At 41.9% G+C, this 13,789-nt stretch overlaps 2 protein-coding genes across 27 annotated transcripts in view; one reads left to right on the top strand and one right to left on the bottom strand.

The window, feature by feature from the left end:
- Positions 1-13,789, top strand: part of FAM13B (family with sequence similarity 13 member B) — a 99,922-nt gene that overhangs the window by 52,934 nt on the left and 33,199 nt on the right. For 14 of the 26 annotated variants that reach the window (XM_070076131.1, XM_070076127.1, XM_051844249.2 and 11 more), the window contains 4 exons: positions 1,862-1,903; positions 3,845-4,000; positions 6,088-6,220; positions 12,211-12,275. In XM_070076131.1, coding sequence (XP_069932232.1) covers positions 1,862-1,903; positions 3,845-4,000; positions 6,088-6,220; positions 12,211-12,275 — 396 coding nt within the window. The remainder of the gene's footprint in view (positions 1-1,861; positions 1,904-3,844; positions 4,001-6,087; positions 6,221-12,210; positions 12,276-13,789) is intronic. The other 12 variants (XM_070076139.1, XM_070076134.1, XM_051844251.2 and 9 more) reach the window with 2 other exon arrangements.
- Positions 6,816-13,789, bottom strand: part of PKD2L2 (polycystin 2 like 2, transient receptor potential cation channel) — a 77,927-nt gene continuing 70,953 nt past the window's right edge. Inside the window, exon 15 of the mRNA XM_070076142.1 lies at positions 6,816-6,945. The gene's annotated coding sequence lies outside the window, so the exon portion shown is untranslated. The remainder of the gene's footprint in view (positions 6,946-13,789) is intronic.

The raw sequence follows: 13,789 nt of genomic DNA, 5'->3' as shown, positions 1-13,789 counted from the left end.
TGCCATAATACTGGCCCCAGAGATCTCTAAATAAACTTTTAGTTCATGGAAGTACAGCGCATATATTCACAGTTGTACATGCATAATATTGACAGTTAAAAAGTTTTTACCATTTGAAGGGGATATGTGTGCCAAGCCAAGGTAGTACGCTATTGTCTGATAACGTGTTTCTGCAGTTTGCTACCTATGTACTTTTTTTTTTTAAAGATTTATTTATTTACTTGAAAGTCAGAGTTACAGAGAAGGAAGGAGAGGCAGAGAGAAGAGAGAGAGAGAGAGTTCTTCCATCCACTGGTTAACTCCCCAGTTGACTGCAACAGCCGGAGCTGTACTGATCTAAGCCAGGAGCCAGGAGCCAGGAGCTTCTTCTGTGTGTCCCATGCAGGTACAGGGGCCCAAGGACTTGGGCCATCTTCTGCTTTCCCAGGCCTTAGCAGAGAGCTGGCTTGAAAGTGGAGCAGCTAGGACTTGAATCAGTGCCCATTTGGGATGCCGGCCCTGCAGGTGGCGGCTTTACCCACTGTGCCACAGTGCCAGCCCCACCTGGGTACTTTTCTAAGGGAGACCTGAAGTTTACTGGATGAATGGTAAATGATCCTCATTTGGTTTCCTGTGGTGACTCCTGAGAATACTAACTTAATAGGCTCTTCTGAGTGTCAGCCAGAAATTTGGTGTCACATATATAGAGGACTTCATAAAGCTAAATTAAATTTACATTTAAAAATTGGTGAGGTGGCTTCAGGTAATGCATACAGGTTAATAAGGTGTGTGGTGCCATAGTCATTCCTTATGTCTGAATGGTGGTTCTGATGTTAAATCTGCTTAGGAATACAATGCCATTTTAAAATAATTTACCTTTATCTTATAGATGATTTTTTAAAAATTTAAACTTATTCCTGAATAACTAGTGTTATTATTCGTTTATATCCAATGCTACTAGTTTTTCCTCCAGCCTTGCAATAAGTCAGTGTTTCTCCAAGTAAGTGCTAGATGAAGTAGTTGCCCTCACATGCAATTATATATCTTTAAGGTTTTTTTTTTTTTTTTTTAAGATTTATTTATTTAAAAGTCAGAGTTACAAAGAGAGAGTACAAGCGCGCATGCACGCACTGTCTTCCATCCTTTGGTACACTCCATAGATGGCTGCAACAGCCTGAGACTGGGCTCGGCCCAGCAGGGGCCATCCATCTTCTGCTGCTTTTCCTAGACCGTTTAGCTGGGAGCTGGATCAGAAGTGAAGTAGCTGGGACTCAAACTGGTATACGTATGGGATGCTAGTATCACAGGTAGCACAATGTACCACAGTGTCATCCCCTAAGGTCTTTTTGTTTGAGAAATATCTCCTTTAGAAAAATCAGAGACATACTCTGCTAGTGATATGCTGTGTTGCCAGGTGTTACTGTTTTTAATCACTCATTTGGTTTTAAAAGTGTTAACAGCAGGGTCTCTGAGATTCTCAACCCAAGGCTGTGTATATTTGGGCAAGTTAACGTCTCTGAACTTCAGTTTTGTGTAAAGTGGGTTATAACTGTTACTCTTATGGTATTGAAAGCTGCTAAATGCGGTAAGTTTATGTCCAGCCCTAAGCTCAAAATAAATATTCTGTGAATGTTAATTTTTTAAATTTTAATCTTGCTAGTAATATATTATCTCAAATTTATTTCCTTTGGTTAATATTTGAAATCTTTACCAAGCAGATTTAGAAAATATTTACAACCTGGTATGTAATTGAAACCGTGAAGCTATGAGCATGACCTCCTGGTATGTCAAGATAATGCATATATGTCATTTTCCAGCATATCTTCTAGTAGACATTTAATATTTGAAAATTTTCATAGCCAATTTCTTTCTTTGATTACAGTGCCCATATATCTTCCACCAGCATCTTACCAGCCTCTGCAGAGTAAGTAGTGTATTTACAGAAGAGAAATTTTCAAGATGTAAAATTTTATTACTAAGCTGTAAAAGTGAAAATCATATTTGTACTGTACTCATTTTATTGATTTTTTTAGATATATTTTTTGAAAGGCATAGACAGAGTTATCTCTTATTCTCTGATACAGTCCCCAAATGCCCATATGAGCTGGGGCTGAGGCAGGCCAAAGCCAGAAGCTGGGGGCTCATTCTAGGTCTCCCATGTGTGTGACAGGAACCCAGGTACACGAGTCATCATCTGCTGCCTCCAAAGATGTACAGTGGCAGGAAGCTGGAATGAAGAACGGAGCCAGCACTTTAACCAGTCATGCTGATAAGGGATTTGGTGGTGGCCTGAGTGCTCTGCTCAGTGCCTTCCCCTAGGCTTACTTTAGAGGAAAGATGGTACACAGACAGTAAACAAGGTAGCTGTTTTTGTATTGTAGTGGATGTAAACAGAGAAACCCATTGCACTAATAAGGATAGGCTTTCTGGCCGGCGCCGCGGCTCACTAGGCTAATCCTCCGCCTAGCGGCGCCGGCACACCGGGTTCTAGTCCCGGTCGGGGCGCCGGATTCTGTCCCGGTTGCCCCTCTTCCAGGCCAGCCCTCTGCTGTGGCCAGGGAGTGCAGTGGAGGATGGCCCAGGTGCTTGGGCCCTGCACCCCATGGGAGACCAGGAAAAGCACCTGGCTCCTGGCTCCTGCCATCGGATCAGCGCGGTGCGCCGGCCGCAGCGCGCCAGCCGCGGCGGCCATTGGAGGGTGAACCAACGGCAAAAAGGAAGACCTTTCTCTCTGTCTCTCTCTCTCACTGTCCACTCTGCCTGTAAAAAAAAAAAAAAAAAAAAAAAAAAGGATAGGCTTTCTTCAGATTATTTTTATTTTTTTAAGATTTATTTATTTGAGAGGCAGAATTATAGACAGAGGAAGAGACGCAGAGAGAGATCGTTCATCCTCTGGTTCACCCCCCTAATGGCTGGAGCCAGGAGCTTCCTCTGGGTCTCCCACATGGGTACAGGGGCCTAAGCACATCCTCCACTGCTTTCCCAGGCCATTAGCAGAGAGCTGGATTGGAAGAGGAGCAGCTGGAACATGAACAGGCGCCCACATGGGAAGCTGGAGCTGTAGACGGAGGCTTAACCTATTACACCACAATCAGGCCCCTGTTTTGATCCTCTAAGATAACTGACAAAATAGAGAAAGAACTTTTAAGTTTTCCTTAAGGAGTAGACTGCATATAAAAAGTATTGGCAGTACTCTTTTTTTTTTTTTTTTGACAGGCAGAGTGGACAAGGAGAGAGAGACAGAGAGAAAGGTCTTCCTTTTCCGTTGGTTCACCCCTCAATGGCCGCTCTGGTGGCGCGCTGCGCCCGGCGCACCGCACCAATCTGAAGCCAGGAGCCAGGTGCTTCTCCTGGTCTCCCATGCGGCTGCAGGGCCCAAGAACTTGGGCCATCCTCCACTGCACTGGGCCATAGCAGAGAGCTGGACTGGAAGAGGGGCAACCAGGACAGAATCCGGTGCCCCAACCGGGACTAGAACCCGGTGTGCCGGTGCCGCAGGTGGAGGATTAGCCTATTGAGCCGGGGCGCCGGCCTGGCAGTACTCTTAAATGTGAATTTGAAAAGTTTACCAGTTGAAATGGTTTCCTTATTAGTGGGGAATGAATATTTGGACAACTGATTCGTCTAATTCCAGTAATAATAGTGACATTATGGTTTACTTGTATAGGGTCATCTAATTGTGCACATTCTACTTTTAAATTTAAGCAAGTATCATGTATACCTTTCATGTATTTCTTTTTCCATTTTGTTTTACCCTTTTTAAATACCATAATAGTTGGTTTTACATGTTAATAGGGTTCATGTTTATATGATTAGAGTTCCAGTGAGGGTGACTGCTTCTCACTAACATGTGTTTTTTTGGTAGCATTTTAGAAAGAACAATTAGAGCAGCTGTGGAACAGCACCTTTTTGATCTGCAGAGCAGCATAGATCATGATTTTAAGAATATCCAGCAGCAGAGTTTGATGTGTAATAATGAAGCAGGAAGTATTAATTGTGATGGGAAAGGATCTAATAACCAGTAAGAAATATTTTGCTGTTATTAAGAATTATAAAATTGCTTTATTATTTTAAAAACTATTTTTACTTAAATGATAATGTTTGCCCTACTGGGATTTTGGGAAATCAATATGAAAAGTGATATTGTATATACTTGTGTATAAATTATACATATTTAATGAGCATTGAAAGTCTTGTAACACATAAAATATATATTTTTTTTAAGATTTATTTATTTACTTGAAAGGCAGAATTGCAGAGAGCTTCTTCCGGGCCTCCCATGTCTGTGCAGGGGCCCAGGCACTTGAGCCGTCCTCTGCTCCTTTCCTAGGTGCATTAGCAGGGAGGTGGACTGGAAGTGAAGCAGCTGTTACTCTAACTGGTACCAGTATGGGGTGCTGGTGCCACAGGAGGCTGCTATACCCGTTACACTATAGCACTGGCCCCCATAAAGTATCTTTTAATAAGTCCAGCATAGTTAAGTTTTCCTCTTTGAATACTGGATGAAATAATGAACTTACCTTTAGGAAACAGGTTGTATGAAGAATAATTTAAAAAAATTAAGGGCTAGAGCCATGGCACAGTGGTTTAAAGCCATGGCCTTTGGTGTTGTTATCCCATACGGGCACCGGTTTGGATCCTGGCTGCTCCACTTCTGATCTAGCTCCCTGCTTATGTGCCTGGGAAAGCAGCAGAAGATGACTCAAGTCCTTGGGCCATTGCACTCATGTGGGAGACTCAGGTTGGGGCTTGCTCCTGGCTCCTTACTTTGGCCTGGCCTAGCCCTGGTCCTTGCTGCCATTTGGGGAGTGAACCAGCATATTGAAGATCGATATCTCTGTCTCTCTTCTCTCTCTGTGAGTCTGCCTTTTGAATAAATAAAGAAATCTTTAAAAAAATTAAACTTAGACACTTGTAGAGGTATGTAATAATACAGATAGTGGACAATAGATTGACATCACTCTAGTGCATGTCATTGGGGCAATTTGTAGACAGAATTATCACTTGATATTTAAATTATTATCCTTTGCCACCTGCTTCTCCCCGTTCTGCTTACTTTTGTTAGGTTAGCTGTTAATAGATGAATTTATTTGTTAAAAGTACTTGTAATGTGTGGTGTAATTTTTTTTAAAGGTTTATTTATTTGAAAGACAGAGTTACAGGGAGGGAGAGGCAGAGACAGAGATAGGAAGAGAGATAAAGATCCTATATTTGCTGCCTTACTCCCCAAATGACTATAATGGCCAGGGCTGGGCCAGATCGAAGCCAGGAGCTTCATGCTGGTCTTCCCAGGTGGGTGTAGTAGCCCAAACACTTGGGCCATCTTCTGCTTTCTCAGGCAGATTAGCAGCAAGCTGGATCAGAAGTGGAGCAGCCAGGTCTTGAACCCGTGCTCAAATGGGATACTAGAGCTTCAGGCAGCAGCCTTACCTGCTATGCCACAGTGCCAGTCCCTGACCTTTTACCTTTAAATACAGGAAAGCCTCACCTTCTTTCCTATTACCTCTTCCCTGGTGTATAGGATATGAATGGGCGTCCCTTAGAGACAATGCAATGATTTCATATGAGAGGTATTATATATATATATATATATATATATATATACCCACACACACACACACACACACATTAAAGATTATTTATTTGAAAGGCAGAGTGATAGAGAAAGGATCAGGCAGAGAAAGATCTTTCATTTGCTGAATGATTTCCTGCATGGTTTCAATGGCCATGGCTGGGCCAGGCTGAAGCCAGGAGTTTGGAAATCTATCCAGGTCTCCCAGGGAGAGAGAACTTGGGCCCAAGGACTTGGGCCATCTCCTCCCAGGCAGATTAACAGGCAGCTGGATTGGAAGTAGAATAGCCGAGTCTTGAACCAGCATGCAAATGGGAAACCAGCGTCATAAGTGGTGGCTTAACCTGCTGTAACATAAAAGTGGCCCCGAAATGTTTTTTTTTTTTTTTTTTTTTATGAAAAGGATAAAAGAGATCGTTACTGATATTTACTTATTTTAGTTATTTTAAAGGCATTATTACTTATTTACTTATTTTAAAGGCATTATTTATTCAGCAGTTGACTTGATGTGATTTTATTTTTGCTTTCATTACTAGGGTTGATATCACTGTCGATATTTTTAATGCCAGTAAAGGTGACAGAGGCTGTTCAAAACCTGTGGCTAGCACTAATCTAGACAATGAAGTTATGCAGCAAGATTGTGTATTTGAGGATGAAGAAAATAACCAGGTAAGAAATGTAAAAAAAAGTCTATGAAGATTTGCTGAGTATACAACTCTGATTACCTCCCATGTTTCTTTGATACCAAAATTTATAGTTGATTATCTCTGCTGATACACTTTCTTGTCTTTAATATAAGTTCCCAAGAATATACATTCTCTTAGTGGAGTTTGAGACCAACACTGGGTAGAGAAGTATGTATAAAACACCTTATTTTTATTTATTTATTTTTTAAAGATGTATTTATTTATTTGAGAGGCAGAGTTACAGAGAGACAAAAGGAGAGACAGAGAAAGAGAGGTATTTCATTTACTGGTTCACTCCCCACATGGCTGCAGTGGCTGGAGCTGGGCTGATCTGAAACCAGGAGCCAGGAACTTCTTCCAGGTCTCCCATGTGGCTGCAGGGGCCCAAGGACTTGAGTCATCTTCCACTGTTTTTCCAGGGCATCAGCAGAGAGCTGGATCGGAAGTGGAGCAGCCAGAACTCGAACATGGACCCATGTGGGATACTGTTGCTGTAGGCAGAGGCTTCTGCTATGCCACAGCACCAGCCCCAACACCTTATTTTAGAATATTTCCCTGGAGGGAAGCAAATTATGATATTAGTTGAGGTGGTTAGGTTGAATTTTATTATTTTTAAAAGCCTTTCTTTACTTCCCAGTGACCTTTGGAAGAACTTGAGGAAGAATAATTTTATCTCTCTTCTTCATTGCTCTTAGTTGACTTGGACCTCTGTAACAAAAGACAAATTAACAAGAGAAGAACAGAAGTTTAATAACATGTTTACCTCATGTGCCTATGAGAGATGCCCAGGGGAAAGTGTGTAAATCTCTGAAAATGAGTTTAAATATCAGTGTCCTCTGAAACAAAGAAGTGTGGGGGAGACCCAGTTATGATGAGATGGCAAGGAAAAGTGCCCTAAACACAGGATGATGTTTGTTATGCAGATTGATTTAAAGTCATCCTTGTCTCCCTGGTCAGGGAAGTAGACAGTCTGAGATATGGAGATTTTTGGGGTTCACATTGGTGGCATTGTGGCACAGCAGTTTAAGCTGCTGCCTGCAATACCGGTGTCCTGTATATGTATGCTGGTTCGAGTCCCAGCTGCTGTGCTTCTAAATTTGCCTGGCAAAAAGTGGAAGGTGGCCCAAGTCCTTGGGACCCTGCTGGTTTTTGTGGCCATTTGGGGAGCAAATCAGCAAATGGATGACGATCTCTTTCTTTCTGTCTCCCTCTCTCTCTGTTACTCTGCATTTCAAGTGAATAAAATAAAACTCTTAAAAAAAAATAACAATTTCCGTTACAGATGCACTTTTCCCTTACAAAAGGGGTTCTGTGTTTTCTCTTTTATATGCTGTTTCCCCCATATAATCAGCTTCTTTCAGGGTAGTGTTTGGTTAAGTCCTTGGGACCCCTACATCCCATATCCGAGTGCCTGGGTTAATTCCTGCTCTGCTGACTCCAGCTTCCTGCTAGTGTGCACCCTGGGAGGCAGCACATATGGCCTAAGTACTTGGGTTCCTGCTAACACACATGGGGGACCTGGATTGAATTCCTGGCTCTTGGCTTCAGCCTGGTCTAATTCCAGCCGTTGAGGACTTTGGGGAAGTAAACCAGGAGATGGAAGATTTCTATTTGTCTCTTTCTCTGGCTTTCAGATAAAATAAGATTAAAATAGAGACTGGCACAATGGCATGGCAGGTTAAGCTGTTGCCTGCAATGCTAGCATCCATATGGGCACCAGTTCTCGTCCTGACTGCTCCACTTCTGATCCAGCTCCCTGCTAATGTGCCTGGAAAAGCAGCAGAAGATGGATCAAGTCCTTGGTCCTCTGACCTGGGTGGAGTTACAGGCTCCTGGCTTCGACCCAGACAATTCTGGCTGTTGAAACTAGGGAGTGAACCAGCAGATGGTTCACTCTCCCTTTCAAATAAATAAATAAATCTTTAAAAATAAGTAAGTAATTAATATCTAATGCCAAAGAGGAATATTTTACATTGACATGTTCTAAACTTCCCCATTGGGATCTTCTCATAGAGAAAAACTGGAGACAGTTGTTATTGTTGTTGTTTAAAAGATTTATTTATTGATTTGAAAGTCAAGAGTTAGATCTTCCATCTGCTTTTTCACTACCCAAGTGGCCACATCGGCCAGGGCCTGGGCCAAACTCAAGCTAGGAGCCAGGAGCTTCATCTGGTTCTCCCATGTGGGTGCAGGGGGCCAAGGACTTGGGCCATCTCCTGCTGCTTTCCCAGGTGCATTAGCAGGAAGGTGGATCAGAAGCGGAGCAGCCAGGACTTTGAACCAGTGCCCATCTGGGATGTCAGTGCTGAAGGCAGAAGTTTAACTTGTTGCACCACAGTGGTAGCCCTGGTAACATTGTTTTTAAGGTAATTAAATGAAATTAGATGTACAAAGCAGCATCGTTGTAAGACATATTTCAAAGTCTAGTTTTGCTAAAAAATGTAAAAACATTAAGTCAATTGATATAGAAGGTTTTCCATCAGTCTGTTTCCATTTTAAACCATACACTAAAGTAGGTATAATAAGGAATTTGAAGGGAGCACACTTAGGTTTGTAGACTGTCTTTGCTGTTGCTTTTTTTTTTTTTTAATAAGGTTTATTTATTTCAAAGGCAGTTACAGAGAAAAAGAAATAGAAAAATCTTCCATTTGCTGGTTCACTCCCCAAAGTGGCCAGGAGCCAGGATCTTCTGGTCTCCCACAGTGGTGCAGGTGCCCAAGCACTTGAGCCTTCCTCTGCTGCTTTCCCAGGTGCGTTAGCAGGGGGCTAGATTGACAGCTCCCATATAGATGTGGCAGCTTAACCCACTATGCCACAGCACCTGCACCGTGTGTTTGTTTCTTAATAGCAGTGTGACTTCGGCCAAGTTATCTGACTTCTGAGCTACTTCTTGCTTTCCTATGAATAAGTAGGGGTAATACCTACATTGGGAGATTATTATAAAGATGAAAAGAGGTAAAAATATTGTGTAAAATAACAAGAAATTAGACATAATAATAAAAATAGCAATGAAAAAGTAAACAAGGAAGCTTTTCATGGATGTTAAGCTGCTACAGTTGCTTTTAGACTTGTGTATATTTGATTGATTTTTTTTCACCTATTCAAGATTATTGCTTCTGTACTGCCTGTTTACTGAATCATTCCCATCAGTAGACACTTACTTCACCCATGTCTAGGGAAAAACACCTTTTTTTGACCCTTTATCCCTGTCTATTGACATTCAAATTTCTCTGTTCCCTTTGTAATAAAACTGCTAGAAGGAATTGTGTCTCTTTTCTTCAAATCCTCTCTTCCCATTACCTTTTTAAAAACCAAAAATTACCTATTTCAGAGAGAGAGAAGAGGGAGAGTGAGCAAGCTTGCATCCTTTGGTTCAGTCCCCAGATGAAACTCTTCTTGCAAATTTGGTGGTGTCTGTTGAACATTTACTGATCCTAATAGCCAGTTTTGATTGAGTTATAACAATACTCCCATTGCCTTGATAGACTGTCTAGGTGACTCTCAGGATATCTTACTCTGGTTGTTTCCTTACTTACTACCTGTGGTATCTCAGTCCTCTTTGATGATTATTTTCATCTGGGTCTCCTAAATTTGGCATCTTGCCAGTTTGTAGATTACTTATTTTCTTGGTAATCTCATTTAGTCTAATGACTTTAAATGCCATCTATGTGCTGTGGTTTCCCAGATTTCTATATCCAGTCCACCCTTCTGTCTTGAAATGTAGATTCCTATATCCAGCTATTCCATCTAACATTTCTACTGGAATATGAGAGAACTTAAGTGTTTGTGGAAAATGGAATTAAAAGATTAGTTTGGTGCAAATTTTTTTATAATAGGTATTTTCTCTAAAGTTTTCAAAAAATATTCATAATATTCATGTATGTATTTGAGAGGCAGAGTGATATGGGGGAAGGGAGAGAGAGAGAAAGAGATTGAGATCAAGATCTTCATTCATAGGTTTACTCTCCAAATGGATGTTAGCAGTTGAGTCTCTCCAGGTGGAAGCCAGGAGCCTGGAATTCCATCTCAGTGTTCTAGTGGGTGCTGGGAGTCCAAACATTTGGGCCATCCTCCACTGCCTTCGTAGATACATGCATTAGTAGGAAGCTGGATTGGAAGTGGAACAGCTGGGACTTAAACCAGTGCCCAGGCACTGTAGACAGTGGTTTTACCTGTATGCTACCATGCCGGTCTCAGTTTTCTTCCTTTTCTTTTTTTAAGTGGTTTGTTTTATTTGAAAGAGAACTACAGAGAGGGAGAGGTAGAGAGAGAAAGGTATCTTCCATCTGCTGATTAATCTTCCCGAAATAGCCACAATGGCTAGGACTGGGCTAGGCCAAAGCCAGGAGCCTGGAACTCTTTCTGGATCTCCCACATGGGCCATTTTCCACTGCTTTCCCAGGAACATTAGCAGTTGGTAGCTGGATTGGAATTGGAGCATCCAGGACTTAAACAAATGTTCTGATAATGGGATGCCAGCGATGACTGCCCCAGATCTGGGAGTTTTTTTAACTTGAGGGGTAGTTGAGGTGAGGTGTTGTCATTAAGCTCATTGGAAAATGAAAAAGCAAGCTTGCATCTCTGTGTTAAGAGCAGTTGTTATTTTAAATATACATTTTATTTATTTTTAAATTTATTTTTAAAGATTCAGTTATTTGAAAGAGATCTTCCACGCACTGGTTCACTCCCCAAATGGCTGCAACAACCAGGGCTGGGCCAGGCCAGAGCTAGGAACTAGGAGTTTCTTCAAGGTTCCCCACATGGGTGGGAGGGGCCCAAGCACTTGGACCATCTTCCCCTGCTTTTCCCAGGCCATTAGCAAGGAGCTAGATTGGAAGTAAAGCAGCTGGGATACAAACTGGGTCGTGAACTGGGACATGAACAGCCCATATGGAAAGCTGGCATTACAGGCAGCAGTGTGTTTTTTTTTACGATTTATTTATTTATTTGAAAGAGAGTTAAACAGAGAGAGGAGAGGCAGAGAGAGAGAGAGAGAGTGAGAGAGTGAGAGAGAGGTCTCCTATCCTCTGGTTCACTCCCCAGCTGGCCGCGACAGCTTGGATCTGTGCTGATCTGAAGCCAGGAGCCAGGAGCCTCCTCCAGGTCTCCTGCACTCTCCCACGCAGGTGCAGGGCCCCAAGGACTTGGGCCATCTTATACACAGGCAGCAGTTTTTACCCAAAACTCCACAATGCCATCCCCACATATACACATTTTAAAGGGATATGGTGAACTTGTCCAGGACTCTTCTGCTTCCTGCTAGGAAGTCACCAACTTACATGTATGTGGCTGAAGAGACAAAGGAAGCAACAGTTGACCAGCAGGGTCAAAGAGAAGACTCGTTTTCAGAAGAGAGAATTTCGAGGAAGAAGGATAGTGGTGGTGGTACCTATTACTTGGTAGGGTAGAAGGAAATGCAGGATCCTTGCTGTACTCATATGATGTAGGTTTTGAGGGAAGATAAAGTTTCTACGTGGTAAAGACATTAATTCCTATAGACTGTTACAAATGATAGCTAATGAGGCCAGTGCCGTGGCTCATTAAGCTAATCCTCTGCCTGCTGCACCAGCACCCTGGGTTCTAGTCCCCATTGGGGCACCGGATTCTGTCCCGGTTGCCCCTCTTCCAGGCCAGCTCTCTGCTATGGCACTGGGAGTGCAGTGGAGGATGGCCCAGGTCCTTGGGCCCTGCACCCGCATGGGAGACCAGGAGAAGCACTTGGCTCCTGGCTTCGGATCAGTGCCGGTGCACCGGCCGCAGCGGCCATTGAGGGGTGAACCAACAGAAAAAGGAAGACCTTTCTCTCTCTCTCTCACTGTCCACTCTGCCTGTCCAAAAAAAAAAAAAAAAAGATAGCTAATGAGGAGTGTTAGATTAACCTATAATCTTATAGCCTAATTTGGATCAGCAAATTCCTTTCTTGTATGAGTGTTGGCACCTCCATTAATATGGTGGTTATGTTCTTCTCGTTAGTCTGTAGGTATACTGTTAGAGCCATGCAGTGACCACAGTGAGAGTGAAGATGGCTGTCTTGATAGGTAAGCATTTCTGTTGCTATTAGTTAGTAAATCATTTCTTCATAGACATTGGAGTAAAATTTTTAGATGAACCTTTTACATAGTTTAAATAATCTACAAAAAGAAATCAAACTTCTTGTTCTAATGGTAGGCATAAAGCATATTAAATGTCCACAGATATTTGGAGTTGTGCAGATTTAGACAGACATTATAACCTGAAAAATATTCAGAGGGAAAAACACAGCCTTCTTTTAAGACACTTAACACTTTCAGTTAATTGTAGAGTAGTTGGGAATTTATTGATATTCTGAGTACCCTCAGTGATTTAATTCATTGTCTGGGAACTGTGTGTGGATAAGTAACTCAAAGATTACAATATATTTGCTTCAGCACAGGATATGTCTATTCCTCAGTTGAATTCACTCTGGGGTATCCCAGTGCAATCTTAAGTAGTTGATATTTCAGTCTTCCTTGGCCAGTTGTAATCAGATAGAGATACCTGAGGCTATGAGTGTTTTTAGCCAAATGTAAAATCTTGATGGAATCTCTGAGTAGAAGCCTTCTGGAGTATTTTATGTACTGGGTAGAATTTGGGAATTTTGCCCTTGTATCATTGTTTCAGATGCTGCTAGGAAATGTAATTTTTTTTAGAAAAGGTGATTTTTATTTTGAGAACACGTTAGTAGTGAAGTTGCAGGCTAGATTGAAGATTTTGGCCAGGTTGTAAATTTGTGTTAACATCATTGTCTCTCTTAATTGTGATTAGGAATCCTGTTCTCTGAGGGTAAGTAAATTCTTTGGAGCCGTGTCTCTGGAGTGTCCCATACTCTGAAGGTCCACAGATTTTCTGCTTACAGCAGTTCCTTGTGCTTCCTTTCAGGAGGCAGGCATGATCCTCTTCCAGCCCAGGGAGTTTTGGAGCTATGGGCTGAAGATATAAGATTAACAACATTAACAGGCATCCCCAGAATGATGACATCTGGAGTTGGTAGAACAATAAAGGATCCATTTAGTGAGGACTCAATCTTTTTGGAAAAAGCTCTTTCCTCTTCAACTTGTATATCGGTTAGCAAACTTGTTTTTAGATCCCAAGAACACTTTGGTTAGGTGGATTATGTTTTGCATGTTTAAACACTCATGTTTCTGAAATTTAGGTGATTAGGCCTTTTAGTCAGCTAGGGTAAAATGTATTCATCGTGCTATATGCTTGCACAAATGCAAAGGAAGGCATTTGAGCTTGTCAGAGAATTTAGTTCATTTTTATGCCCTGCAACATTAGGGTAATTTTATCTGTAAAAGATGACTTTTCATATCAAGGCCTATCTCCTAAGTGTACATTCTGTTTCTGCTATTTAGATGCAGCGTCTGTGTGTGTTACTGTAAATTGCCACAGTGTCTTTGGAGAAAGAATGTTCCCACAGTTGGCGTATTGATAACTTACTCTAAAGTAGCTGAAGCTCTGTTGATTGGTAAAATAGGAAGAGATCGTCTGGGACGGTTTCTTGTAACACTTGTTCTTAATAGGAAGGAGTTTG

This window comes from Oryctolagus cuniculus, chromosome 6 (assembly GCF_964237555.1).
Source record: "Oryctolagus cuniculus chromosome 6, mOryCun1.1, whole genome shotgun sequence".
In the NCBI taxonomy this organism is placed as follows: Eukaryota; Metazoa; Chordata; class Mammalia; order Lagomorpha; family Leporidae; genus Oryctolagus; species Oryctolagus cuniculus.
Note: the sequence above shows the minus strand (reverse complement) of the source record. Positions and strands in the feature narration are given on the sequence as shown.